This window comes from Oncorhynchus masou, chromosome 18, assembly GCF_036934945.1.
Source record: "Oncorhynchus masou masou isolate Uvic2021 chromosome 18, UVic_Omas_1.1, whole genome shotgun sequence".
Taxonomy (NCBI): domain Eukaryota; kingdom Metazoa; phylum Chordata; class Actinopteri; order Salmoniformes; family Salmonidae; genus Oncorhynchus; species Oncorhynchus masou.
This window is the reverse complement of record NC_088229.1, coordinates 57,629,084-57,655,903: the sequence shown is the minus strand read 5'-3', so window position 1 is coordinate 57,655,903 and position 26,820 is coordinate 57,629,084. Positions and strand designations below refer to the sequence as shown.

The 26,820-nt window shown below is 43.4% G+C and overlaps 3 protein-coding genes across 6 annotated transcripts in view; 1 reads left to right on the top strand and 2 right to left on the bottom strand.

Moving 5' to 3' along the window:
• Window positions 1-189: 189 nt before the first annotated feature.
• Window positions 190-13,804, bottom strand: wdr24 (WD repeat domain 24). Of its 3 annotated transcripts, none has more exons than XM_064923846.1 (12): window positions 13,772-13,804; window positions 13,188-13,289; window positions 12,779-12,840; window positions 12,099-12,582; window positions 10,852-11,029; window positions 8,347-9,019; window positions 8,111-8,220; window positions 7,912-8,027; window positions 5,482-5,586; window positions 4,811-5,151; window positions 4,325-4,509; window positions 190-3,991 (listed from the first exon to the last, which is right to left on the bottom strand). In XM_064923846.1, exons 4-12 carry the CDS (start codon window positions 12,577-12,579, stop codon window positions 3,823-3,825), a joined length of 2,358 nt encoding a protein of 785 aa, XP_064779918.1. In that variant the 5' UTR covers window positions 12,580-12,582; window positions 12,779-12,840; window positions 13,188-13,289; window positions 13,772-13,804; the 3' UTR covers window positions 190-3,822. The 3 variants fall into 3 exon arrangements, with proteins under 3 accessions (XP_064779918.1, XP_064779917.1, XP_064779919.1); XM_064923845.1 differs by having other exon boundaries at window positions 13,709-13,775; XM_064923847.1 differs by having other exon boundaries at window positions 3,844-3,991; window positions 4,293-4,509; window positions 13,709-13,775.
• zgc:112496 (uncharacterized protein LOC541336 homolog) lies at window positions 13,632-16,183 on the top strand. Of its 2 annotated transcripts, none has more exons than XM_064923853.1 (6): window positions 13,632-13,952; window positions 14,279-14,451; window positions 14,669-14,762; window positions 14,960-15,119; window positions 15,444-15,596; window positions 15,714-15,822. In XM_064923853.1, exons 2-6 carry the CDS (start codon window positions 14,318-14,320, stop codon window positions 15,806-15,808), a joined length of 636 nt encoding a protein of 211 aa, XP_064779925.1. In that variant the 5' UTR covers window positions 13,632-13,952; window positions 14,279-14,317; the 3' UTR covers window positions 15,809-15,822. The 2 variants fall into 2 exon arrangements, with proteins under 2 accessions (XP_064779925.1, XP_064779924.1); XM_064923852.1 differs by lacking the exon at window positions 15,714-15,822 and adding an exon at window positions 15,829-16,183 and having other exon boundaries at window positions 13,649-13,952.
• A 1,304-nt stretch (window positions 16,184-17,487) lies between these two features.
• The window catches only part of rhbdl1 (rhomboid, veinlet-like 1 (Drosophila)), a 63,945-nt gene continuing 54,612 nt past the window's right edge, over window positions 17,488-26,820 (bottom strand). The window contains exon 8 of the mRNA XM_064923844.1: window positions 17,488-26,575. Coding sequence (XP_064779916.1) covers window positions 26,304-26,575 — 272 coding nt within the window. The 3' untranslated portion in view covers window positions 17,488-26,303. The remainder of the gene's footprint in view (window positions 26,576-26,820) is intronic.

Genomic DNA, 26,820 nt, shown 5'->3' with positions numbered 1-26,820 from the left:
TCCAGGCAATTTTATCTTAATGGCAATTTCTCAACATTGTCGTATACCAGTCTTACTTTCATTATTAATTACATGTTTAAGGTGTAAGCACAAGTTAGTCTAATCTATTCCTTTTCAAATTCTAGTTCTGTAAGCATTATGGCAATATGTCCCATTCAAAAGGTCACTCACTGACTGGTTTGATACATATGAGCTTCAAAATATTTTATTGCCATAGAAAAGTGCTGGAGATTCCTTATCTGATGAATAAAGGCCACATCATCAAGACTGACATCTTTATCGCTATTTACATACACAAATTATCCATTTAGAAGAGCAAACTGTTCCACCCAGCTGAGCAAAACACTGAATAAAAAATATTTTTAACATTTCAGCAAATATACAGTACCATTCAAAAGTTTGGGCACGCCCACAAATTCAAGGGTTTTTCTTTATTTTTACTTGTCAACTTCGTAGAATAATAGTGAAGACATCAACACTATGAAATAACATATTGAATCAAGTAACCCCAAAAAGGGTGTTAAAACAAATATTTTAGATTTTTCAAAGTAGCGAGCCTTGATATCATCTTGGCATTCTCTCAACCAGCTTCATGAGGGAGTCACCTGGAATGCATTTCAATTAACAGGTGTGCCTTAAGTTAATTTGTGGAATTTCTTTCCTTTATGTGTTTGAGCCTATCAGTTGGGTTATGACAAGTTAGGGGTGGTATGCAGAAGATACAGACCAAGTCCATATTAGGGCAAAAACAGCTCAAATAAGCAAAGAGAAATGACAGTCCATAATTATGGATTACTTTAAGTCAATCTGGAAAATTTCAAGAACGTTGGATGTTTTTTCAAGTGCAGTCGTAAAAACCAAGAGCTATGATAAAACTGGCTCTCATCAGGACTGCCACAGGAAAGGAAGACCCAGATAAATCTGAAATTAACTGCATCTCAGCACCTCACAGAGTTCAAGTAACATACACATATCAACTGTTCAGAGGAGACTGAGAATCAGGCCTTCATGGTCAATTTGCTGCAAAGAAACCACTATAAGGACACCAATAATAAGAGACTTGCTTGGGCCAAGACACACGAGCAATGGACTTTAGACCGGTGGAAATCTGTCCTTTGGTCTGATGAGTCAAAATTTGAGATTTTGGGTTCCAACCGCCGTGTCTTTGTGAGACGCAGAGGAGGTCAACAGATGATCTCCGCATATGTGGTTCCCACTGTGAAGCATGGAGGTGTGATGGTGCTTTGCTGTAGACACTGTCTGATTTATTTTGAATTCAATGCACACTTAACCAGCATGGCTACCACAGCATTCTACAGCGATATGCCATCCCATCTGGTTTGCGCTTAGTGGTACTATCATTTGTTTTTCAAACAGGACAATGACACAAAACACACTTCCTGGCTGTGTAAGGGCTATTTGACCAAGGAGAGTGATGGAGTGCTGCATCAGATGACCTGGCCTCCACAACCCCCCGACCTCAACCCAATTGAGATGGTTTGGGAAGAGTTGAACCGCAGAGTGAAGGAAAAGCAGCCAACAAGTGCTCAGCATATGAGGGAACTCCTTAAAAATGGTTGGAAAAGCATTCCAGGTGACTACCTCGTTAAGCTAGTTGAGTGTGCCAAGGGTGGCTACTTTTTAGAATATAAAATATATTTTGATTTGTTTTTGTTACTACATGATTCCATATGTGTTATTTCATAGTTTTGCTGTCTTCACTATTATTTTACAATGTAGAAAATAGTAAAAAATAAAGAAAACCCCTTGAATGAGTACGTGTGTCCAAACTTTTGACTGGTACAGTACAGTGTGTATGTATGTACGTATATACACACACACACACACACACACACATATATATACACACAGTTGAAGTCTAAAGTTTATATACACTTAGGTTGGAGTCATTAACACTCGTTTTTCAACCACTCCACCAATTTCTTGATAAACTATTGTTTTGGCAAGTCGGTTAGGACATCTACTTTGTGCATGACAAGTCATTTTCCCAACAATTGTTTACAGACATATTATTTCACTGTATCACAATTCCAGTGGGTCAGAGGTTTACATACACTGAGTTGACTGACTTTAAACAGCTTGGAAAATTCCAGAAAATGATGTCATGGCTTTGAAGCTTCTGATAGGCTAATTGACATCATTTGAGTCAATTGGAGGTGTACCTGTGGATGTATTTCAAGGCCTACTTTCAAACTCAGTGCCTCCTTGCTTGACATCACGGGGAAATCAAAAGAAAGCAGCCAAGACCTCAGAAAAAAAATGTGTAGACCTCCACAAGTCTGGTTCATCCCTGGGAGCAATTTCCAAAAGCCTGAAGGTACCACGTTCATCTGTACAAACAACAGTACGGAAGTATAAACACCATGGGACCACGCAGCTGCTCAGGAAGAAGACACGTTCTGTCTCCTAAAGATGAATGTACTTTGGTGCGAAAAGTGCAAAGCAATCCCAGAACAACAGCAAAGGAACTTGTGAAGATGCTGGAGGAAACAGGTACAAAAGTATCTATATCCACAGCAAAACAAGTCCTATATCGACATAACCTGAAAGGCCGCTCAGCAAGGAAGAAGCCACTGCTCCAAAACCGCCATAAAAAACCTGACAATGGTTTGCAACTGCACATGGGGACAAAGATCATACTTTTTGGAGAAATGTCCTCTGGTCTGATGAAACAAAAATATAACTGTTTGGCCATAATGACCATCATTATGTTTGGAGGAAAAAGGGGGATTCTTGCAAGCTGAAGAACACCATCCCAACCGTGAAGCACGGGGGTGGCAGCATCATGTTGTGGGGGTGCTTTGCTGCAGGAGGGACTGGTGCACTTCACAAAATAGATGGCTTCATGAGGAAGGACAATTAGGTGGATATAATGAAGCAACATCTCAAGACATCAGTCACGAAATTAAAGCTTGGTCGCAAATGGGTCTTCCAAATGGACAATGACCCCAAACATACTTCCAAAGTTGTGGCAAAATGGCTTAAGAACAAAAAAGTCATGGTATTGGAGTGTCCATCACAAAGCCCTAACCTCAATCCCATAGAACATTTGTGTGCAGAACTGAAAAGGCGTGTGCGAGCAAGGAGGCCTACAAACCTGACTCAGTTACACCAGCTCTGTCAGGAGGAATGGGCCAAAATTCACCCAACTTATTGTGGGAAGCTTGTGGAAGGCTACCCAAAACATTTGGCCCAGGTTAAACAATTTAAAGGCAATGCTCCCAAATACTAATTGAGTCTATATAAACTTCTGACCCACTGGGAATGTGATAAAAGAAAAAAGCTGAAATAAATCACTCTATACTATTATTCTGAAATGTCACAATCTTAAAATAAAAGTGGTAATCCTAACTGATTTAAAACAGGGAATTTGTACTAGGTTTAAATGTCAGGAATTGAGAAAAACTAAATGTATTAAATGTATTTGGCTAAGGTGTATGTAAACTTCCAGCTTCAACTGTATATATACATACACACATACATTATTGTGTTCACTTAACTTTGAGTTTCTGTCATAGTCAAAGTGAGCACTGAAAAGGCCAGCGGGCCCATCTCAAACTTAACAGTGCTCCATATGGTAGGTACATGATCCCTTGTTCTCCTCTCCGACTGGTTTAATGAATTGGACTCCAGTCTTACCGACCTATCTTCCAATACAGTCATCCTGCTACAATGGCCACCCCCCTGTGGACCCCAGTCTTTGGAGAGGCCAGCCTGGAGTGTGAGACCCAGGCCAGCGTGAGCCAGGTGAGGTGCTCCCCGTCTCACAGAGAGCTGGCTGGGAGGGGGTGGAGCTGAGGGTCAGGTGTACTCACACAGGTGTCCGCAGCCAGCCGGGCAGTGAGAATTACTCTTTAACCAGTTCATCACGTGCTCCAGGTGCCCGCCATGACTGCAGCCTTGGCACCACACAAACAGCCCCTTCACCACATGGTGGCACACAGCACAAACACTGGCACACTGGTGGCACCTGGGGAACGGGAAAAGAAGTTGAGTGGCTATATTACACAACTTTCCAAAAGTCCTCTTGCCTGGCTCCTCTCTAAGTTTCTTCCTAGGTTCCTGCCTTTCTAGTGAGTTTTTCACTGTGCTTCTATGTCTGCATTGCTTGCTGTTTGAGGTTTTAGGTTGGGTTTCTGTGTAGCACTTTGTGACATCTGCTGATGTAAAAAAGGGCTTTATAAATACATTTGATTTGAAAGTATCTAGAAATATGTAATATGCCATTTAGTTACACTGTTTCTCATTAGGTTAGTAACGCTTCACTTAACCATTTACTGTGTTAGGCAGGTCAAAGTTATACCGGTCACAGATCCAGCCCCTGTTGCTCATGGGCCGTTTGCAGTTGCTGCAGTTGACGTGCAGTGTGGTGGATGTCTGGTTCAGACAGGTGATGGCGCTGCAAGTGCTCAGCTTGATGACCTCGTTGGACACGTTCCACAGCTCGAAACGCTGCAGCAAGTCAATGTAGGACATGTACCAGTGCTCCTGAAATAGGGTCACCGCTATTATTAGAACATGCAGAAATAAACAAAATATTTGTCCGCTTGGAAGACATGAAGATTACTCTAACCTCCATCATTATTTAGTCAATCAAGCGGTTATTTGTAAACCAAATCAGCTATGTTAAATCGTTCAGAATTCTCAAGAGCATCCAAATTAATTTTATGCAACACAATCATTGAATTTGTATTCTGGTTCAAGAACCGACCATACATATTCTCAACATTATTCCTATTAGAAAGCGTCAGTTCTTCACCATGACAACTGTTATATCCCTAGCTCTGACCTGAGTGAGGTCGTCGATCTCCTTGCGGATGCGGTCTCCCAAGACGATGAGCACCGAGACCGCCATCTGCACATCGCCCTGCTCGGCGTAGTGGCTCAGCATCTCTCTGACCACGGGGCAGAAAAAGCGGGAAGGGAGGTGGGGGCTGAACAGCGGCTGCGAGATGGCGATCAGGGAGAGGGACTCTATGGGCGTCAGGCACATGACCTCTGCCTCGTTGCCGCTGGCGTGCGGCGAGTCGGCCTTGTCCTGCTGCAGGTGCTCCGGGACCGACGGGTTGTCCATGATCTCGTGGCGCAGCGGGAAGGCCTCCTGGGGGAGCGTGTACTCCTGTTCTTCCACTGAAAACACAGGAGAGAGAAGAATAATGCTCAGAAAGTACTAGGCCTAGATCATAGACTAGCTATGAAACATGGCTGGAACCTTCATTGAAATGGCATTTGACATAAGGTTAGTGGAGGCTATTGGCTACATTAAAGGTCAAATAGGGGGTGCTTATATTTATCCCGTTTCACTGCATGTACAAGTGGGTAACCTGTACGAGTGTGAGGTGTCAAATGGAAATGTGTTTTTAAAAATGGATGTATTTCCCCAACTCCCCCTTGGACACCCTCGGAGAGTCCAAGTCATCAGTGTTGAATGTATACGACCTGTGTTGGGGTCAGACTCACCGGCCTGGATTTCGTGCTCCATAGAGTAGAGGTCATCGTCATCCAGCTCAGCGTCACCAAACATGTACTCCGCCTGTCCCTCACTCCCCTCGGTCTCCTCATTCTCTGCAGTGGGACAAATCTCTGTATTGTTTACTCATCTCTTGCATCCATCATGGTAAAATGTGGTTCACAAAAACAACCTATATGTTGATTAATTTCTGGTAATATGACTGAATACAAACAGTGCAGCTATTCCCTCCGTAAGGCTATCAAACAAGCTAAGCGTCAGTATAGAGACAAAGTAGAATCTCAATTCAACGGCTCAGACACAAGAGGTATGTGGCAGGGTCTACAGTCAATCACGGTCTACAAAAAGAAAACCAGCCCAGTCACAGACCAGGATGTCTTGCTCCCAGGCAGACTAAATAAGTTTTTTGCCCGCTTTGAGGACAATACTGTGCCACTGACACGGCCTGCAACGAAAACATGCGGACTCTCCTTCACTGCAGCCAAGGTGAGTAAAACATTTAAACTTGTTAACCCTTGCAAGGCTGCAGGCCCAGACGGCATCCCCAGCCGCGCCCTCAGAGCATGCGCAGACCAGCTGGCTGGTGTGTTTACGGACATATTCAATCAATCCCTATACCAGTCTGCTGTTCCCACATGCTTCAAGAGGGCCACCATTGTTCCTGTTCCCAAGAAAGCTAAGGTAACTGAGCTAAACGACTACCGCCCCGTAGCACTCACTTCCGTCATCATGAAGTGCTTTGAGAGACTAGTCAAGGACCATATCACCTCCACCCTACCTGACACCCTAGACCCACTCCAATTTGCTTACCGGCCAAATAGGTCCACAGACGACGCAATCTCAACCACACTGCACACTGCCCTAACCCATCTGGACAAGAGGAATACCTATGTGAGAATGCTGTTCATCGACTACAGCTCGGCATTTAACACCATAGTACCCTCCAAGCTCGTCATCAAGCTCGAGACCCTGGGTCTTGACCCCGCCCTGTGCAACTGGGTACTGGACTTCCTGACGGGCCGCCCCCAGGTGGTGAGGGTAGGCAACAACATCTCCACCCCGCTGATTCTCAACACTGGGGCCCCACAAGGGTGCATGCTCAGCCCTCTCCTGTACTCCCTGTTCACCCACGACTGCGCGGCAACGCATGCCTCCAACTCAATCATCAAGTTTGCGGGCGACACAACAGTGGTAGGCTTGATTACCAACAACGACGAGACGGCCTACAGGGAGGAGGTGAGGGCCCTCGGAGTGTGGTGTCAGGACAATAACTTCACACTCAACGTCAACAAAACTAAGAAGATGATTGTGGACTTCAGGAAACAGCAGAGGGAACACCCCCCTATCCACATCGATGGAACAGTAGTGGAGAGGGTAGTAAGTTTTAAGTTCCTCGGCATACACCTCACAGACATACTGAATTGGTCCACTCACACAGACAGCATCGTGAAGAAGGCGCAGCAGCGCCTCTTCAACCTCAGGAGGCTGAAGAAATTCAGCTTGTCACCAAAAGCACTCACAAACTTCTACAGATGCACAATCAAGAGCATCCTGGCGGGCTGTATCACCGCCTGGTACGGCAACTGCTCCGCCCACAACCGTAAGGCTCTCCAGAGGGTAGTGAGGTCTGCACAACGTATCACCGGGGGCAAACTACCTGCCCTCCAGGACACCTACACCACCCGATGTTACAGGAAGGCCACAAAGATCATCAAGGACAACACCCACCCGAGCCACTGCCTGTTCACCCCGCTATCATCCAGAAGGCGAGGTCAGTACAGGTGCATCAAAGCTGGGACCGAGAGACTGAAAAACAGCTTCTATCTCAAGGCCATCAGACTGTTAAACAGCAACCACTAACATTGAGTGGCTGCTGCCAACACACTGACTCAACTCCAGCCACTTCAATAATGGGAATTGATGGGAAAGGATGTCAAATATATCACTAGCCACTTTAAACAATGCTACCTAATATAATGTTTACATACCCTACATTATTCATCTCATATGTATACGTATATGCTGTACTCTATCATCTACTGCATCCTTATGTAATACATGTACCACTAGCCACTTTAACTATGCCACTTTGTTTACATACTCATCTCATATGTATATACTGTACTCGATACCATCTACTGTATCTTGCCTATGCTGCTCTGCACCATCACTCATTCATATCTTTATGTACATATTCTTTATCCCCTTACACTGTGTATAAGAAATTAGTTTTGGAATTATTAGTTAGATTACTTGTTGGTTATTACTGCATTGTCGGAACTGGAAGCACAAGCATTTCGCTACACTCGCATTAACATCTGCTAACCATGTGTATGTGACAAATAAAATTTGATTTGATTTTGATTTGATTTCTTCAGTCAAGTGGGAGCAGCTTAAATGTTTTTAGAGTTTACTCTCACCGTCGTTGTTGCTGTTGATGAGCGAGTTCCCAGGCTCCAGGTGAATGTTGTCCTGTCTGCTCTCTCCTTTACTACGGTCCAGCCTGCTCTCCGTCCCCATCTCCTTCATACTGAAACTTGGGCGGACACAAAACAGGATTTTAGTTTGTCCACACTATTTTTCAGCTTATGGGTTTTATGTAAAGCCTGTGGTCAGTACCTGTTCATTAAAGGAAGGTTGCCCAGTTTGCTGATGTTATTTGGACCAGGTGTCGAGAGGGTCGCTGGATCTGAGAACATGAGCCGAAGCATTGTCCATGTAGTAGAAACCTTCAAATGGGGAAATATGAAATAGGTTTGTTAGTGATCCTTAAAACTCTACTTAGTTCCAAAACAATGTTTAATTGGATATGTGTAAATGAATGCAGCTCATCTCTGAGGGGAAGACTGACCAACCTGAGGTCTGTTGAGCTCCTTGGCCACCTTGGCATTGTGGTCGCACAGCTCGGTGAAGGGTTTGCCGCCGAGGAGGTAGAGGCGCGCCGTCTTGACAAACCAGTCCATGCGCCTGCTCTCCAGAGACGACTCGAACACGCTGAGGGCGCTGGACACGTGGGCAAACTGCTCCGTCAGATCGGGCTTCTTGAAGAAGAAGATTGGGTAGCGGCGGTCGCCACCCGGGTAGGGTTTCCTGTTGGAGTCGCCACTGATGAGGCTCTCCTTGGCGGCGAAGGCAAGGTCGCCAAACAGGCCGAAGCACAGCCCCTCGGGGTTGGCCCGGTCCACGGGCCGGCTGGCGTCCTTGAACATGTGCTGGTAGAGTGTGCTGTCCTTGGAGCCTGACAGCAGAAAATAGGGGTCATGCTGGTGGCGCCACACGATGCCCGTGGTCACGTCCTTGTGCTCCTCGAAGGTGGCAAAGGGGATGAAGGGCCGTCGGACATCCCACACGTAGATGTTGTGGTCCACCATCATGGAGCAGGTGGCCAGGTGCCACTTCCTCTCAGGACGCCACTTGACCCGTGCCACCGAGGCAATGGTCTGGACGCAGTAGATCTCTTTGGCCCGGTTGGTGGTCATGTCCCACACCTTCACCATCTTGTCCCGGCCACCAGTGGCCAGCCAACCCCTGCAGACAGAGGTCAATACATTAGCAAAGTGGCTGTTGATTAGAGGTCAACCGATTAATCGGAATGGCCGATTTCAAGTTTTCATAACAATTGGTATTTTTTGGACACCGATCATGGCCGATTACATTGCACTCCACAAGAGACTGCGTGGCAGGCTGACCACCTGTTATGCGAGTGCAGCAAGGAGCCAAGGTAAGGTTCTAGCTAGCATTAAACATATCTTACAAAAAACAATCAATCTTAACATAATCACTAGTTAACTACACATGGTTGATGATATTACTAGTTTATCTAGCGTGTCCTGCGTTGCATATAATCAATGCGGTGCCTGCCTACTTTGCCAAACGGGTGATGATTTAACAAGCGCATTCGCGAAAAGAGCACTGTCATTGCACCAATGTGTACCTAACCATAAACATCTTTAAAATCAATACACAAGTATATATTTTTACACCTGCATATTTAGTTAATATTGCCTGCTGACATGAATTTCTTATAACTAGGGAAATTGTGCCACTTCTCTTGCATTCCGTGCAAGCAGTCAGGGTATATGCAGCAGGTTGGGCCGCCTGGCTCGTTGCGAACTGTGTGAAGTCCATTTATTCCTAACAAAGACCGTAATTAATTTGCCAGAATTGTACATAATTATGACATAACATTGAAGGTTGTACAATGTAACAGCAATATTTAGACTTAGGGATGCCAGCAGTTAGATTAAATACGGAACGGTTTCGTATTTCACTGAAAGAATAAACTTTTTGTTTTCGAAATGATAGTTTCCGGATTCGACCATATTAATGACCAAAGGCTTGTATTTCTGTGTGTTATTATGTTATAATTAAGTCCATGATTTGATATTTGATAGAGCAGTCTGACTGAGTGGTGGAAGGCAGCAGCAGGCTCGTAAGCACTCATTCAAACAGCATTTTTGTGCGTTTGCCAGCAGCTCTTCGCTGTGCTTCAAGCATTGAGCTATTTATGACTTCAAGCCTATCAACTCCCGATATTAGGCTGGTGTAACCGATGTGAAATGGCTAGCTAGTTAGCGGGGTGCGCGCTAATAGCGTTTCAAAAGTCACTCGCTCTGAGACTTGGGAGTAGTTGTTCCCCTTGCTCTGCAAGGGCCGCGGCTTTTGTGGAGAGATGGGTAACGATGCTTCAAGGGTGGCTGTTGTCGATGTGTTCCTGGTTTGAGCCCAGGTAGGGGCGAGGAGAGGGACGGACTGTTACACTGGCAATACTGTTACACTGGCAATACTAAAGTGCCTATAAGAACATCCAATAGTCAAAGGTATATGAAATACAACTGGTATAAAGAAATAGTCCTATAATAACTACAACCTAAAACTTCTTACCTGGGAATATTGAAGACTCGTGTTAAGAAGAACCACCAGCTTTCATATGTTCTCATGTTAGCTTTTTACATGGCACATATTGCACTTTTACTTTCTTCAACACTTTGTTTTTGCATTATTTAAACCAAATTGAACATGTTTCATTATTTATCTGAGGCTAAATTGATTTTATTGATATATTATATTAAGTTAAAATAAGTGTTCATTCAGTATTGTTGTAATTGTCATTTTTATAAATAAATAAAATAAAAATAGGCTGATTAATCGGTATCGTCTTTTTTTGGTCCTCCAATAATCGGTATCGGTGTTGAAAAATTATAATCGGTCAACCTCTACTGTTGATTCAGGTGAATCAACAGCCACACTGAAAGCAAGAATGATTATTGTATCTAAAGAAAAGTCACTTTAGATGAATGGTCAACCAATGCAAACATCAATGCATTTTCAACATGTCTTTCTCTAAAGCCTCTCCCTACCTGTCATCGGGGTGCCAGTCACAGCAGAACACAGGGCCGGTGTGGGCTGTGAACATCCTCTCATACCGGTCAGGCCTCCGGATGTCCCACAGCTGGACGTTACCGTTCTCAAAGGAAGCAGCAAAAGTAAAGTAATCCTTCATGCTGAACTGAACATCTCTTACACTCTCCGACTGACCTGAAAAAAATAACATTGATAAACAGGAATGTTCTGAGGCCAGGTACATTACCATGTCGTGCGACTATGTTGTTTATTTAGTAACTAATAAGATGCTGTTTGTTTTGTATCCCAGAGGCATTCCTGGACATGAGCAGGGCCTGGTTTCCCAAAAGCATCTCAAGGTTAAGTTCATGATTAGAACCTTCGTAGGAGCATCGTTAAATCACCCAGCTGTTTCCCAAACCATCGTTAGTAAAGTCGCACTTCAAAAACTATTGTTATTTACCAACTGCCACAGACCACTCATAGAACAGCTAAGTGCATCATTAGATGCTTTTTTTGCCCTTCTGCGTCACTTTATACACAGAAGATCTCTGCTCAACATAGAATCAAATTGTTTATCTGTCTCTCTGTGACCGCCGATAACGTCGGAAAGAAGTTGACTATAAATACAAAGTTGCCAAAGTCTTTGCAAGTGAAGGAGAAAAAGATGTTCTAAATGAAAACTGAGAACTGCATTCCTACATAGGCATATATATTTAAATCATATGGGAATCAATTTCATGTTCAGTCAATTGAGTTCTATTCGATGCTACACTGTCTGTAATTTTGCCTCAATATATTTAAATGATGTGTAACAACATGTGCGCAATGATGTGCCAAATTAAATTCGGAAATTTAGTGTATTATAGGGTAAGCATTAGAATAAGCCACCTCAATATTTTGCAGCCGTAAGGTGATAACTCTAGGAGCTGATCTGTCGTCAGTATTGTGGAATAATTATTATGTTAAGGTAAGATTTGAATGGAGAAAGCTGATCAAAGAGCAGTGCAGCCTTTCTTCCTATCAGTATTGATACATGCTCCAACAACGCACTCATCGAACGTTCTTTCTGCGTGGTGTTTTGGGAAGCGCATGTTACATCTTCGGCCGTTGTAAGAATGCTGCATCGTTAAAACACTTGTAAGCCTAAAATGTATCGCTATCAGGAAACCAGGCCCAGGTAGGTATTTCTACACTCCACCCAAGGTGTTACTCCTGGGTTCAACCTCAAAAAAGTGCAAGAACTATCCACAGACACACATACCTGAGAATGTGCTAACGGACTCCTTCTTGCGCAGGTCGAAGCATTTCATGTAGCCATCCTGGGAGCCACTGAGCAGCATGTAGATTTCGGTGGGGTGAAAGCACACCTTGTTGACCGTGCGCTTGTGCTCGGTGAACAGCTGATCCTGCTTGTTGCGCGACGGCTTGCCCAGGTTCCAGGTGACTACCGCCCCGTTGGTGGCAGCCGTGGCCAGCAGGTTCTCCTCCATCTGGTGCCACATGACGTCGGCGCAGCTGAAGTTGAGCGAGGGCTTGCGGCCCACGCGCAGGTTGAGCTTCTCCACAAACTGCTCCTCCTCCAGGCCGTAGATCTTGAAGATATTGCGGCCGGCCACCACCACCTGTGTGGCATCGCGGCACACACTGATGGCGTTGGCGGGCGCGTCCAGGTGGCAGAACATGGTGCGTCCGCTGATTGCACTGCCGCCCAGGGCTGTGGTTACCCGCGACATCTTCTCCATGGCCTGGTGGGGGACAAAGAAGGGTGGTTGGGGAAATTATATTGGGAAATTCCAAAAGAATGCCCATAGTTTCGCCAGAAGATGGCACTGCTACTATGAAGAGAGCTCAGTTTGGTACTTGTGCTGTGCTGCTGGCAGTGAGTGGTCTGTCACATATTTATAAGACCCTGTAATCTCTAATTCATTTCAATGGACTTACTCCAAACAGCAGCAGCGATCCTCTCTGCCTCTAGAGAAACACAGAGGCCTCCTCATACAGTCCTGTCAGAGGTCACCAGAGAAAAGTGTCATTATCCTCCACTTCAACAATCATCCACACGTATATGTTAATCTTGTAGAGCTGAGAAAGGGAACCCATTCAGTAGTGGGTCTGTAGGTTTTTGCTCCAACCAGCCAGCCACAACCTGATAGTACCTAGGCCTAACCAGTATCTACTTAGACAAAGTCCCTTTCTGTTCAGGTGCTGAGATCCAAGCTGGAGCAAAAACCCTGACTGTCATTGCAACTCTTCAAAATCAAATGATCTAGCTACACTGATACGTTACTGAGGCTGAGACAATTACTGCAACCAGATTAAACATTCACAAGTAACAACAAACAGTACTTACCTACAACCCAATAGTCTTCTATAACATGGCTCAAGAGAATATTCACCCCACTTTGCCCGAAGTGCATGGCGGACTACTTAATGCTCCCAGCTCTCCAGATTCCTGCATGATTAGAACAGAGGGGCGCATAAAACTAAGATGACCATTCATTGCTTAAAACAATGTAACCACTGAACTTTGCAATGTTTAGGGAAGTTTACGACCTGCCATTTGAAATGTTTATAAATATTAGCTAGGATCTGGCTAGGGTAGCTAACGTACCTAGCTATACTAATTGTGTCGTTCACGTTCTCGATATGACCTCACAACAAGACTGAGACACACAGCCAATGAATGCATTTCAATAAGGAACATTTGTCTTCTAATTTGCAAGCAGAATTCACCTGGGAGATGACTATAAAGCTTGCTAGCTAACGTTAACTTGCTAAAGTACTTAACGTTAGTTGCAACATAGCAATCGGATGACATGATGCTAATTATTTTACTAGCAGGTTCAAAATATTAGTTGACAAGAAAGGTACCGTTATTTCCCAATGTAAATGTTTTCAGTGCACAACAGTTGGCGCTAATTTTGGAGGACTGACCTTGCTTTTGAAAAAAAAAAATGTTGTTCACTGCACTGGAGAACCGGAAGTTGTAACTGTTATTACCATGAATCTAACGAAAACAAGCATAACAAAACGGAAGTACATATTCTGAAAGGAATTCATTCATCGTTCATACTTTGTTTTGTAACATTTTATTACTGTTCTACACACGTGGATGGTAAGTGTTTTTCTACCTTTTATTATTCTGACATCATGACGTTGAAGTCGCAGCTGAATGCATGTTTCTTGTTCTTCCCATACAGTTTCAGTTCATGCACCTATATCTATTGAATAGGCTATTTTGGGCCAGAATGAATATCAAAACAGAGAGTAGGCCTATTGAACTGAGAACTGAGAATGAGGCTTGTCAACTATGGTTTCTGTTCTCCAATGTATATAAAGGTTTAGATAGCAGCTGCCATCTGCAGTGTGTCAGGGGGAAAGGCCCTCCTCCCTCAGGAGTTTTGAGGAATAACAACATTCCCCTGTGTAATGTCCACTCAGGTCTGAGGTGGTTTTGGCCCATTAACCCTTTATAAAGCAATGAGTGGAGCACTATTCACCTGCGAAGACCCAGCTGTCTGGAGAAAGTTATATGGGAAATACTGGGAGGTAGTGGAGGCCAAGTCCCTTGGGAAGGGCAAGAAGTCTGGAAAACTGCTTCCCTTGGACAAATGGTAAGTGTGGCACATATATGATCCCATTACCAGGTATCAATGAAGAGCAGACTATCATCACAACTACAGTCAATCTGTCACATTAATTAACATAAACGCACATAGATTTGAGCTTTCAATTTATCAGGATGGGGAATCCTTCAATGACAATTATGCATGCCTTTTGATTGATGTAAGTAAACATGGGATATTTAGTCTGAGCCTCGTCTCTGGCCAGGTATCAAGAGGAGCTGCCTGTAACCATCGCTGGGCGTGCTTATAAATACGTCACCCAACCAGAGCTGGTGAAACTGATGGAGTGGAAGCTCACTGTAAGTAGTGCAGATAGATGCATAGCTTTATTGACTAATTAGTAAGTGAATGTTTCTGATATTCCAAGTAATAATTTGAAGTTAAAATAAAAATTATAGTAACTATACTTTCCTTACTGTCCATGACCAAAGAAATCTCTTTAAACTCCCTGCTCCCTGACTGGTTGTGAAATGTCTTGGCACTGTATCACCTGCAGAGGGGGAAGTTCCGTCCGCGGCTGCAGCAGCTGGTGGCCTCGAACAGTGATGAGATGGTGGAGACGTGCTCTAGAAATGCCTTCAGTCTCCTCCCTGACGTCCAGGCAGCCATCACAGAACTCAGCTCTCTCAAAGCCCTGGGCCCAGCCACCGCCTCAGGTCAGCAGCACCCAGGGGCCGTCTGTCTGGTTCGCAGGATGAGAAAACACTTTTTAGGCATTTTTTAAGACTGACAAGACCGAGAAGGCTGACATGTTTTCTTCCTTTCAAGAGTAGAAAAAAAAGTAACCTAGACAATGTTGGTTCAGTCACCTTAATGGGATAAATTGATTTAGGCCTATCAATCTCATGAACAAAGCTCACAATGCAGGACGGAGGTTCCCAACACTCTGTTAAAGCAGAGTTAATATTCAGGAAACTACAGCGATCTGGTAAGGGGCAAAGTTTAACTTGGACTATCTTTGACTGGCCTTTGTGTTCCAGCTGTATTGGCAGCAGGAGCTCCCGAGCAGGCTGCGTTCATGGCCGACGAGGCCGTTGAAAGTATCCCTGGACTGGGGCCCATCCAGTACACACCCAGGCACTATGCTCTCTACCTGAACAAGATGGCTACACACACACAAACACTTAACAAAGGTGAGATAGTGTGTGTGTGTGTGTGTGTAATGCACATTTGTGGATACATATTTAGTGGGTCCAAATATTATCTATCTGCAACATTGTAGTTTTGCTCCATGTGTGTTGCTCCACCAGGCTTCCTCCTGGTGTGTGTAAGAGACAGAAGGGGGGGGACTATACCCGGGATGTGGAAACCCCATGCCGTAATCTATGCTGACGTTGTTTGTTGACCCGCTTCCATCTTCCTCAGTGGACAGCGAGCGGGACTGGACCCCCCATAGGGTGGAGCTGTGTTTGTGGGCATGGGCGGTAGCCAATCAGCTGCAGCTCCCCCTGCTAAAGGATGTGAATCTAGAGAACAGCCTTCACAATAAGTCAGACCCGGAGACCAATGACAGGCCAGCTAAGAGACAGAGGACCAAGTAAACTGTTTTTCTTTAGAAAACTACCTTGTAAAGCCTTTCATTTGACAATAGAGAATATGACTGGGATGAAAGAATGTCAGGCTACCTCAACATTATTGCAGTAGTGTTTTGTCTTTACGGTATGTCTAGTTTTACAGTGTATTGTGCAAATAAACTTCCAAATTAAATCTTTAAACAGTATTTATTTAGCATCTGGTGCTTGGTTAACTCACCCCATGTACCCACAATGTGTAGTGCCACTTGATGATACTTTTGTATATATAGTGTATGTGGACACCCCTTCAAATTAGTGGATTCGGCTATTTCAGCCACACAATCGTTGCTGACAGGTGTATAAAATCAAGCACACAGCCACGCAATCTCCATAGACAAACATTGGCAGTAGAATGGCCTTACTGAAGAGCTCAGTGACATTCAACGTGGCACTGTCAAATGATGTCACCTTTCCAACAAGTTAGCATGTCAAATTTCTGCCCTGCTTGAGCTGCCCTGGTCAACTGTAAGTGCTGTTATTGTGAAGTGGACACGTTTGGGAGCAACAATGGCTCAGCCACGAAGTGGTAGGCCACACGAGCTCACAGTGAGACCGCTGAAGCGCTTTGTCCTCAGTTCCAACACTCACTCCTGAGTTCCAAACGGCCTCTGGAAGCAACGTCCGCACAATTATTGTTAGTTGAAAGCTTCATGAAATGGCTTTCCATGGCTGAGCAGCCGCACACAAGCCTAACGTCGGCAATGCCAAACATCGGCTGGAGCGGTTTTAAGCTCGCCACCATTGGACTCTGGAGCAGTGGAAATGTTTCTCTGAAGCGATGAATCATGCTTCACCATCTGGTAGTTCGACGGACAAATCTGGGTTTGGTGGATGCCAGGAGAACGCTACCTGCCCCAATGCATAGTGCCAACTGTAAAGTTTTGTGGAGGAGGAATATTGGTCTGGGGGTGTTTTACATGGATCGGGCTAGGTCCCTTAGTTCCACTGAAGGGAAATTTTAACGCTACGGCATACAATGAAATTCTAGACGATTCTGTGCTTCCAACTTTGTGGCAACAGTTTGGGGAAGGCCCTTTCCTGTTTCAGCATGACAATGCCCCCTGCACAAAGTGAGGTCCGTATAGAAATGGTTTGTCGAGATAAGTGTGGAAGATCTTGACTGGCCTCCACAGGGCCCAGACCACAACCCCACCTTTGGGATGAATTGGAAAGCTGACTGCGAGCCAGGCCTAATCACCTAAAATCAGTCCCCAACCTCACTAATGCTCGTGGCTAAATGGAAGCAAGTCCCCGCAGCAATGTTCCAACATCTAGTGGAAAGCCTTCCCAGAAGAGTGGAGGCTGCTATTACAGCAAAGGGGGGGCCAACTCCATATTAATGCCCATGATTTTGGAATGAGATGTTTGACGAGCAGGTGTCCACATACTTTTGATAATGTAGTGTATGTACAAGGTGGCTCGTATAATAAATATAGCGGTGGGATGATGAGACATTTCCACAGTATTGTTCTTTATTCGTATTGTTCCTAAATTAAAGCAAATACAATGAACAGTACAAAATAAAAACAAAATATATACAATAGAAAATGGTTCAGTTGAGAACATTTAAAAAGTACAATACATCATGAAATAATTAATGAGGACTTTAATATAAACTATCCATATTTACATTAAATTTAGTTTTCATTTGTTTCTTGGTGACCCAGAGAAAAATAGCCTCTTTGTTAATTTTTTTACAATTATTTTTTTGTAAAGCTGTATTGGTACAACCTCTGGTCTGGATTTGGAAACTTAACTGCCGAAGCTTGGCACCATTTTATCAATGCAAGATAACAGCCAGTGAAAACTACCACAGCAGCACACATGACCTTAAACCAAACTGCCTCAATTATCCATAATATTGTACCATATTCTGCATTCAAAACCTCCATATACTGGTATTATAATGGTCTAGAAATGGATGAAAACAACTTGGATAACTGTTGATAGTTGTATGTTGGTCAAACCATGTGTGGATTCCACTGCTATCAAGTTTCTTTGTATTAGAAGGATACTGAGAAAGTAATGTGCTGGTTTGCTTGCTTCGATTCTTATTGAAAATAAGTTTATCTGGCTAATGAGCTACAGTAGCTTGCCTCATACAGTACTGCATTACAGTACCCCATGTTCAAGTAGTACACCGCTGACACATACTAAGAGAAGGCATCCTGCTTGGTCACAAGCATCAGCTTAAAGCAGATACTGCATATTGATATCAATAAGGTTGGTTGATCTACATATCCATAAAATATAAAGATCAGATCAGTGATGCAGTGCAGTGATCCTCCTGACCGGATGCCTTTCATCACACACAAACGCAACAGCCAAGTTTAGGGTGTAGATGCATTGGATGTAACAAGGCATTATCCATAAGAGCACAACGGATTGTGGTAAGAAAGTAATACCTATGAAAGCATAAAATAAAGAGCAAAATGGCACTATAACATATTGGCACAATGACATGTTCAGTTTATCACGTTACAACAAGTGCAAAAAATAAAGCTCACCTATGACAAAACACATGGGGTCTGGAATATCTAATAACAGTATAAATCTCAAGTATGCTTGCTACAAAAGTTGTTGCATTTAGACACGGACAAGCAGAGAAGGAATGAACAGGGAAAGTTGTTTGAGAACGGCTCCATAGAATGATGTCAACTAGGGGTTTGACGCATCCAAGGAAAATGGAGGGCACGTGGCAAGATGGTACGTTGGTTCCACTCTCTTTTAACAGTGACGTCCTTTAATTGGGATGTGGTTCAACAATACTACCTTCAAGGTGTTAGGCTATTCATGGACACTGACAAATATATGAGGGGGGTCTTCAGACCGCTCACTAAAAAGGTGGTGGTGGTGTTCTAATAAAATGGATCACATGATACTGTATGATTGGCTGGCTGCCCCTATTCTACTCATGCTATTCTTCACCAGGCCCACCTATGTAGATGAAAACAAAAGACAGCAATCAAATCAACATCATGCGGCCTGTCACATTTACTGAAAAAATAAGAGATTTTACATTGGTGGAGCCCCAGGTTCTGTTAGAACTGAGCCCTGCGTAACAGCCATACATCACTTCCGACGCCCGAGGCGTTGTGATGTGCACACGACAAGATATGAAGGCACACACAGCTGCTTTACGACCCCAATGGTGTTTTATGAGTTGTGCCACCTCCATTCCTCTTTCTCTATTCCCCCTCTCCCTGCATCGCTCACAGTCACACTTTGGCACATGGCAAAGTTGTCACATATCAGCCTGGAGATGACACTTGCTCCTTCATTACAGTGTTTATGCCTCTCCCCCCAGATCCTCGGCTGTCTGGATGAAGCAGACAGCTTCATAGCCAAAAGGAGAGTGGGATTGGATGGGCTTTTGTAGAAGATGTGTTGTTAGTGCTGCTGTGTTTGGAGGAGGCCTAGGGCCAGGTAATTTGGCTTACAGATGGATAATAAACCACTCCTGACGACTTTTCTCTGCCTGCTTAATTAGGATATATGCACTTCTTATTTCCCCTGACGGCTGCCTCATATGCCATGGTGAAAAGAGAGAGGAAAAAATGAGCATGTCGATGAATACAGAGTTGGAGACTTATTTGAGACTGATCATACATTTAGAACAACTAACTTAAAGGGGCAGTGCAGTTAAAAACGTCATTTTTAAAAAACACTATGAGGTCTAAATAACACTGAAATTGTGAAGATTATCATAATGCCCTTTTTCTGTAAAAACGGTTTGAAAAAAAATCCGGTGGGATGGAGTTTTTGGCCCATATCATGACATTGCAGTCAACCATGGTTTGCCAGTGCTGTGATAAGATTTGGTATTAAAAAATGATTTTGAAGAATTTATATGCACTGTATGTTTGTTAGCTAGATAGCCAGCCAGATTTAGAGGAATGATTGCATTAATTTAAAAATGAACTGTCAGTTTGCCATTCAAGCAAAGCAGTCAATCCACAGCCATACACTGGCTGAAATCAATTATGTTATAAATTCAACAAGTACTGATATTGTATCATATAATAGCACTCACAGCTTTCCAAGTAAACAAACTTTTAGATGGTCTATTTTAGAGGCTATTTATACAGAAAATTGGTATAAAATCTGTATAAACTGTATATATATATATATATATATATATATATATATATAATATACAGTGCCTTCAGACCCCTTGAATTTTTCCACATTTTGATATGTTACAGCCATATTTTAAAATGGGTTAAATAAAACAATTTCCTCATCAATCTACACACAATACCCAATAATTAAATGTTTGCTAACATATTAAAACAAAAAAACAGAAATACCTTATTTACATAAGTATTCCGACCCTTTGCTATGAGACTCGAAATTGAGCTCAGGTGCATCCTGTTTCCATTGATCATCCTTGAGATGTTTCTACAACTTGATTGTAGTCCACCTGTGGTAAATTCAATTAATTTGACATGATTTGGAAAGGCACACACCTGTCTATATAAGGTCCCACAGTTGACAGTGCATGTCAGAGCAAAAACCAAGCCATGTGGTCAAAGTAATTGTCCATAGAGCTCCAAGACAGGATTGTGTCGAGGCACAGATCCGGGGAAGGGTACCAAAAATGTTCTGCAGCATTGAAGGTCCCCAAGAACACAGTGGCCTCCATCATTCTTAAATGGAAGAAGTTTGGAACCACCAAGACTCTTCCTAGAGCTGGCCGCCCGGCCAAACTGAGCAATCGGGGGAGAAGGGCCTTGGTCAGGGAGGTGACCAAGAACCCGATGATCCCTCTGACAGAGCTCCGGAGTTCCTCTGTGGAGATGGGAGAACCTTCCAGAAGGACAACCATCTCTGCAGCACGGGTGCAGCGCTTGGGGGCTGTCAGACCATGAGAAACAAGATTCTTTGGTCTGATGAAAAAAAGATTGAACTTTTTGAGGAAACCTTCCCTATGGTGAAGCATGGGGATGTTTTTCAGCGGCAGGGACTGGAAGACATGTCAGGGTCGAGGCAAAATGAACGGCACAAAGCACAGAGATCCTTGATGAAATCCTGCTCCAGAGCGCTCAGGACCTCAGACTGGGGCGAAGGTTCACCTTCCAACAGGACAATGACCCTAAGCACACAGCCAAGACAATGCAGGTGTGGCTTTGGGACAAGTCTTTGAATGTCCTTGAGTGGCCCAGCCAGAGGCCAGACTTGAACCCGATCAAACATCTCAGGAGAGACCTGAAAATAGCTGTGCAGCAACGCTCCCCATCCAACCTGACAGAGCTTGACAGGATCTGCAGAAAAAAATGGGAGAAACTCCCCAAATACAGGTGTGCCAAGCTTGTAGCATCATACCTAAGAAGACTTAATCGCTGCCAAAGGTGCTTCAACAAAGTACTGAGTAAAGGGTCTGAATACTTATGGAAATGTGATGTTTTAGTTTATTTTTTTATAAATTAGCAAAATTGTCTACAAACCAGTTTTTGCTTTGTCATTATGGGGTATTGTGTGTAGATTGATGATGAAAAAACAAACAATTTAATCAATTTTAGAACAAGGCTGTAACCTAACAAAATGTGGAAAAAGTCAAGGGGTCTGAATACTTTCCGAAGGCATTGTATACAGTTGAAGTCGGAAGTTTACATACACCTTAGCCAAATACATTTAAACTCAGTTTTTCACAATTCCTGACATTTAACCCTAGTAAAAAGTCACTGTCTTAGGTCAGTTAGGATCACCACTTTATTTTAAGAATGTGAAATGTCAGAATAATAGTAGAGAGATTTATTTCAGCTTTTCTTTCTTTCATCAAAAGAAGTTTACATACACTAAATTTGTATTTGCTAGCATTGCCTTTAAATTGTTTAACTTAGGTCATGTTTTCGGTAGCCTTTTACAAGCTTCCCACAATAAGTTGGGTGAATTTTGGCCCATTCCTCCTGACAGAGCTGGTGTAACTGAGTCAGGTTTGTAGGCTTCCTTGCTTGCACACATTTTTTCAGTTCTGCCCACATATTTTCGATAGGATTGAGGTCAGGGCTTTTTGATGGCCACTCCAATACCATGACTTTGTTGTCCTTAAGCATGTTTGCCACAACTTTGGAAGTATGCTTGGGGTCATTGTCCATTTGGAAGACTCATTTGCGACCAAGCCTTAACTTCCTGACTGATGTCTTGAGATGTTGCTTCTATATATCCACATAATTTTCCACCGTCATGATGCCATCTATTTTGTGAAGTGCACCAGTCCCTCCTGTAGCAAAACACCCCCACAACATGATGCTGCCACCCCCGTGCTTCACGGTTGGGATGGTGTTCTTCGGCTTGCAAGCCTCCCCCTTTTTCCTTCAAACATAACGATGGTCATTATGGCCAAACAGTTCTATTTTTGTTTCATCAGACCAGAGGACATTTCTCCAAAAAGTATGATCTTTGTCCCCATGTGCAGTTGCAAACCGTTGTCTGTTTTTTTATGGCGGTTCTGGAGCAGTGGCTTCTTCCTTGCTGAGAGGCCTTTCAGGTTATGTCGATATAGGACTCGTTTTGCTGTGGATATAGATACTTTTTTACCTGTTTTCTCCAGCATCTTAAGGTCCTTTGCTGTTGTTCTGGGATTGATTTGAACTTTTCGCACCAAAGTACGTTCATCTCTAGGAGACAGAACGCGTCTCCTTCCTGAGCGGTATGATGGCTGTGTGGTCCCATGGTGTTTATACTTGCATACTATTGTTTGTACAGGTGAATGTGGTACCTTCAGGCATTTGGAAATTGCTCCCAAGGATGAACCAGATTTGTGGAGGTCTATAAAAAAAAGGTTGAGGTCTTGGCTGATTTATTTTGATTTTCCCATGATGTCAAGCAAAGAGGCACTGAGTTTGAAGGTAGACCTTGAAATACATCCCCAGTCAATTTAGGCACAGTCAATTTAGTGTATGTAAACTTCTGACCCACTGGAATTGTGATACAGTGAGTTATAAGTGAAATAAGCTGTCTGTAAACAATTGTTGGAAATATTACTTGTGTCATACACAAGATAGATGTCCTAACCGACTTGCGAAAACTATAGTTTGTTAACAAGGAATTTGTGGAGTGGTTGAAAAACGAGTTTTAATGACTCCAACCTAAGTGTATGTAAACTTCCGACTTCAACTGTATGTACTGTATATGGCAGTATTTCTATTAAACAACTTCTGATATATCACATGCCTTACTTTTATTTTCCAGCATAAGGAAAAGCAGAAAATACATCACCTATGCCTTTACTGACATTAATTCCAATTAGACTGGTTTGGATTTCTCCTTGACCAAAATGGCTGCCATTTCTTGCCTTTCTGGAACATTGAGGGATTAGTCATTTAATAGGATCTCTATGCCTCCTACTTTGAAGGGATAAGCGGGGTAGGCTCTGGAGTCTAGAAGATCCTATACGCCAATCAGGGCTGTGTATGTAAATATATTTACATTCGTATTGACACGCCCGCACAATCAGACTGAGCATTTCAATGGCAAAAAGAGTCTCAGAGAAATACATGATAAAACATATATATTTTGGGTTATTTTGATTAAATAAACACGATTTAGGATTTATTAGACATACAGTGATTTAAAAGTACAATTAAAAATCCTGTTTTAACTGAGACCTTGGTGCGTTTTTAAGGGTGGGGAGATCGAAGCTTGTACCATGTACTTCAGCTTTTGTCACCCCTTCAGTCGTTTAGTTTTCATTTCCTGGAAGGTTCCTATTCAAGGTCCAGTGCAGTCAAAAACCCGATTCTCCTTTGTTTTATATAGTATATTTCCACGCTATGAGGTTGGAATAATACTGTGAAAATGATGATAATGCCTTTTTAGTGTAAGAGCTGTTTGAAAAGACCACCTGAAATGTCTGCCTGTTTTGGTTGGATGTAGTTTTGGCCTGCCTGGTGACATCAATTCATTAATATACCCATAAGAACCTCTCTGAAAATAACAGCTAGTTTTCAGTTTTCCACTCCTCACTCAGTCCTAGCAAAATTATTTATTGAGATATTGCTCTTTGCTAAGAAGTACATTTTTAAAGCAATCACAGTGTGGTACTTAATTGTTAACCAGAAATGATTTGATATTGAGATAAAAATGGCTGCATTGGACCTTTTAACAGTTTTATGTGTTTTACAATAACATCGGTATTTAGTTTATAGCCCTTTCATCAGTCCTATGCCTTTTCTGGGTTAATGTGCTATGGATTCTTTAGCTTACGAGGCACAATTATCCTCCTCTTAGATAGAATTCACCTTTCATAGAGTTATTCATTATGGCACACTCAGTATGCCTGTATCATCTGTCAGTGACATAATCATGTATGCTGAGGATTGTCTGAGACCAATTGTCAGCATTGGCAACTCTAAAAGTTTTCTAAAGCAGTCAGAAGAAACCTTCCTAATTAAATAGACTAAAGATTGAAGAAAAAATATACAGAAATTAAATAAGTGAATGGAATTTCAAGATTAGTCAAAGCTTAGCAATTTCTTGATTCAGTCAATGAACTAATTTGTGGCAGGTTTCTCTCTCCAAAATGTGCCATTAACCAAAATATACTGTCGTCAGGCATCACCACACTGGGGGGGATTTAGAATCTGGCAACCATGTAGTAACGTGTGTCTAAATATTCTATCTGGCAACCAAGATTTTAAGATGTGTTTATCAACAAATATCTAATGTCGCCTGAGAGCGACAGTCCAGCGTTTCTCAAGCATGTTCTTGCACAAACAGTTTGGCTTTGTCATCCTGTCTCATTTGCCACATAACTCATATGACATGTGTTATTATCAGCTTTGACATTACCAATGAGGACGACACGGCAGAAATTTCACCGAAGCATATACCAGCAAACAGTCACTGACTGTTTTCACTCTGCCTTTGTTTTCCATTTCTACGTTGAATGGGTTCTTCTATGGCTTATTCTGTAAAGCACTAAGATTGATCAAGATGAGTGTAACTTGCTTCATTGATGTTCATTCATCATAGTAACCAGGGGTGTCTGCTGTCGAATCACTTTCAGAGGATCAAAGCTGTATAGTAGGAGTAATCATAAGAACAACAATCATAGCATTACGTCTGCACCATTTGAAATGTTCTTCTTTTGTTTTCCCAAACAAGAAAGAAACAGAAATAAATGATTAACACTCCTTTTTTATGTGTACATTCCTTTACAAAAGTATACAGTCCCTAAGAATGAGACACTGAGGTATAGACTGGGCTTTGACAGACTGAACCCAATGCCCGCTGGGACACGAAGGTCAGAGGTCAGGCGATGATGACATGTCCTTTGCCCTCCCCAGTTCCGCCTGTTAGAGTGAGAATAGACAGAGAGGCCTGTGTCGCTCACTTTGCGTTCCCGCGCTGACTTACAGCATCAGGCAGTGGTTGTTCTTGGAGACGGTGACACAGGAGAAGGGTGCGGGTTGGTGTGTCCGGGGGTGTAAAGAGCACACGTCTTAGTTTGGACCTTAGAGCATGGGCAAGATGAGATGCTGGTGCTTTAGCAGGCTAGGGTATGGTACTGCTAGAGATTAATGCTAACCTGCTGAAGCATTTAGGTTGGGTGGAAAATGAGAGTGACAATGGCTACTAGGGACATGAGCACCACAGTGGTGATGGTGGGGAAATAGGATTTAACGGTTTCAGCATTGATTTATTTTCTTCTCTGTCTTTTCCACCTTCCTAGCTGCATTCCTTGTTACATGTAATACCTAATCCTGTGAATTCCTATTCTTATTCCACAGTGTAGATCGAGTGTTTAGGTGCATGTTGGGCAGTAGAACATTGGTGTCCTTCTGCCTCATGTCTTTAAAAGGGGCAGTGAGGAATACCGACAGAACACACATCTGTCCAGTAAGAAGCACCTCAAGGGTCATAAACCCACTCTGAACGCAAAGGAGAGCTGACGCTGCATGGTATTAATCATAATGGCTCTCTGACAGGTTCTACCTGAAGCTGGGTTAAGCTTCAACACAGAAGACAAAAGGGATGCTCCACAATGAGAATATAAAGACAGCTACACATCTTTCACCTGCATATATTGCTACCAAATTCCCTCCCACTACAAAACAGAGATCATTCTATGATGATATGGGTACATTGGGAAAAATTATTCCTGCTCTGTACAGTTTTGAATTAAATAACTTCCTGTGTTTTGAATGGTGTTGCCGGGGAGGTTGGTTGAGCGGACAGGAAAAGGATACGGCGAAGGCGCTGGGTCTTGACATGTGACAGTGAGAGGGGAAATGTAATGGAGTGAGAGAGATCTTCTTGGTGTCAGGGAGCGGGTGGAAGCTGCACCCCCAGCAGCTCGTAGGCGAAGATGTTCCAGAAGATGGCGAAGAGAAGGAAGGTGATGAAGGAGAAGAGGATGACCCACCAGGAGCACTGCTTCTGCAGGCTCTCCTCGTAGCTGCGCAGGATGAGCAGGCCCATGCTGATGCCTACCACCGCCCCCGCCAGGTGGGCCATGAAGCTGGGCTGAGGCCCCGAGGAGGGCAAGGGCGGGGAGAAGCGCAGCCACACGGCACGGCCCACCTCCGAACTCACTGCAATGGAAGAAGTCATCAATATCAGTGGAAATGTGGGATATGGCAGATAGAGTTTTGAGTAGAGTCCAAGACTAGGGCTTTGCTATGGCTAAGGCTATGTTTAAAGAGATGGGCTGGCTAAGGATACACTAGACTGAGGTATGGGGAAGTCCAACGCGGGACAGACGGACGGGACATATTGCACACTGACGAAAGTCGTAGTGAATTGGGAAAAGTCACTGCCATACAGCATAAGTCATATC

Coding starts and splice junctions, on each gene's coding strand:
- wdr24 (XM_064923846.1), bottom strand. CDS start 12,579: ATGGAGAAGATGTCGCGGGTAACCACAGCCCTGGGCGGCAGTGCAATC. Junction 11,030..12,098: donor GTCCGTTAGCACATTCTCAG/GTATGTGTGTCT, acceptor TATTTTTTTCAG/GTCAGTCGGAGAGTGTAAGA. Junction 8,221..8,346: donor AGGAGCTCAACAGACCTCAG/GTTGGTCAGTCT, acceptor CCCCATTTGAAG/GTTTCTACTACATGGACAAT.
- zgc:112496 (XM_064923852.1), top strand. CDS start 14,318: ATGAGTGGAGCACTATTCACCTGCGAAGACCCAGCTGTCTGGAGAAAG. Junction 14,763..14,959: donor TGATGGAGTGGAAGCTCACT/GTAAGTAGTGCA, acceptor TATCACCTGCAG/AGGGGGAAGTTCCGTCCGCG. Junction 15,120..15,443: donor GGGCCCAGCCACCGCCTCAG/GTCAGCAGCACC, acceptor TTTGTGTTCCAG/CTGTATTGGCAGCAGGAGCT.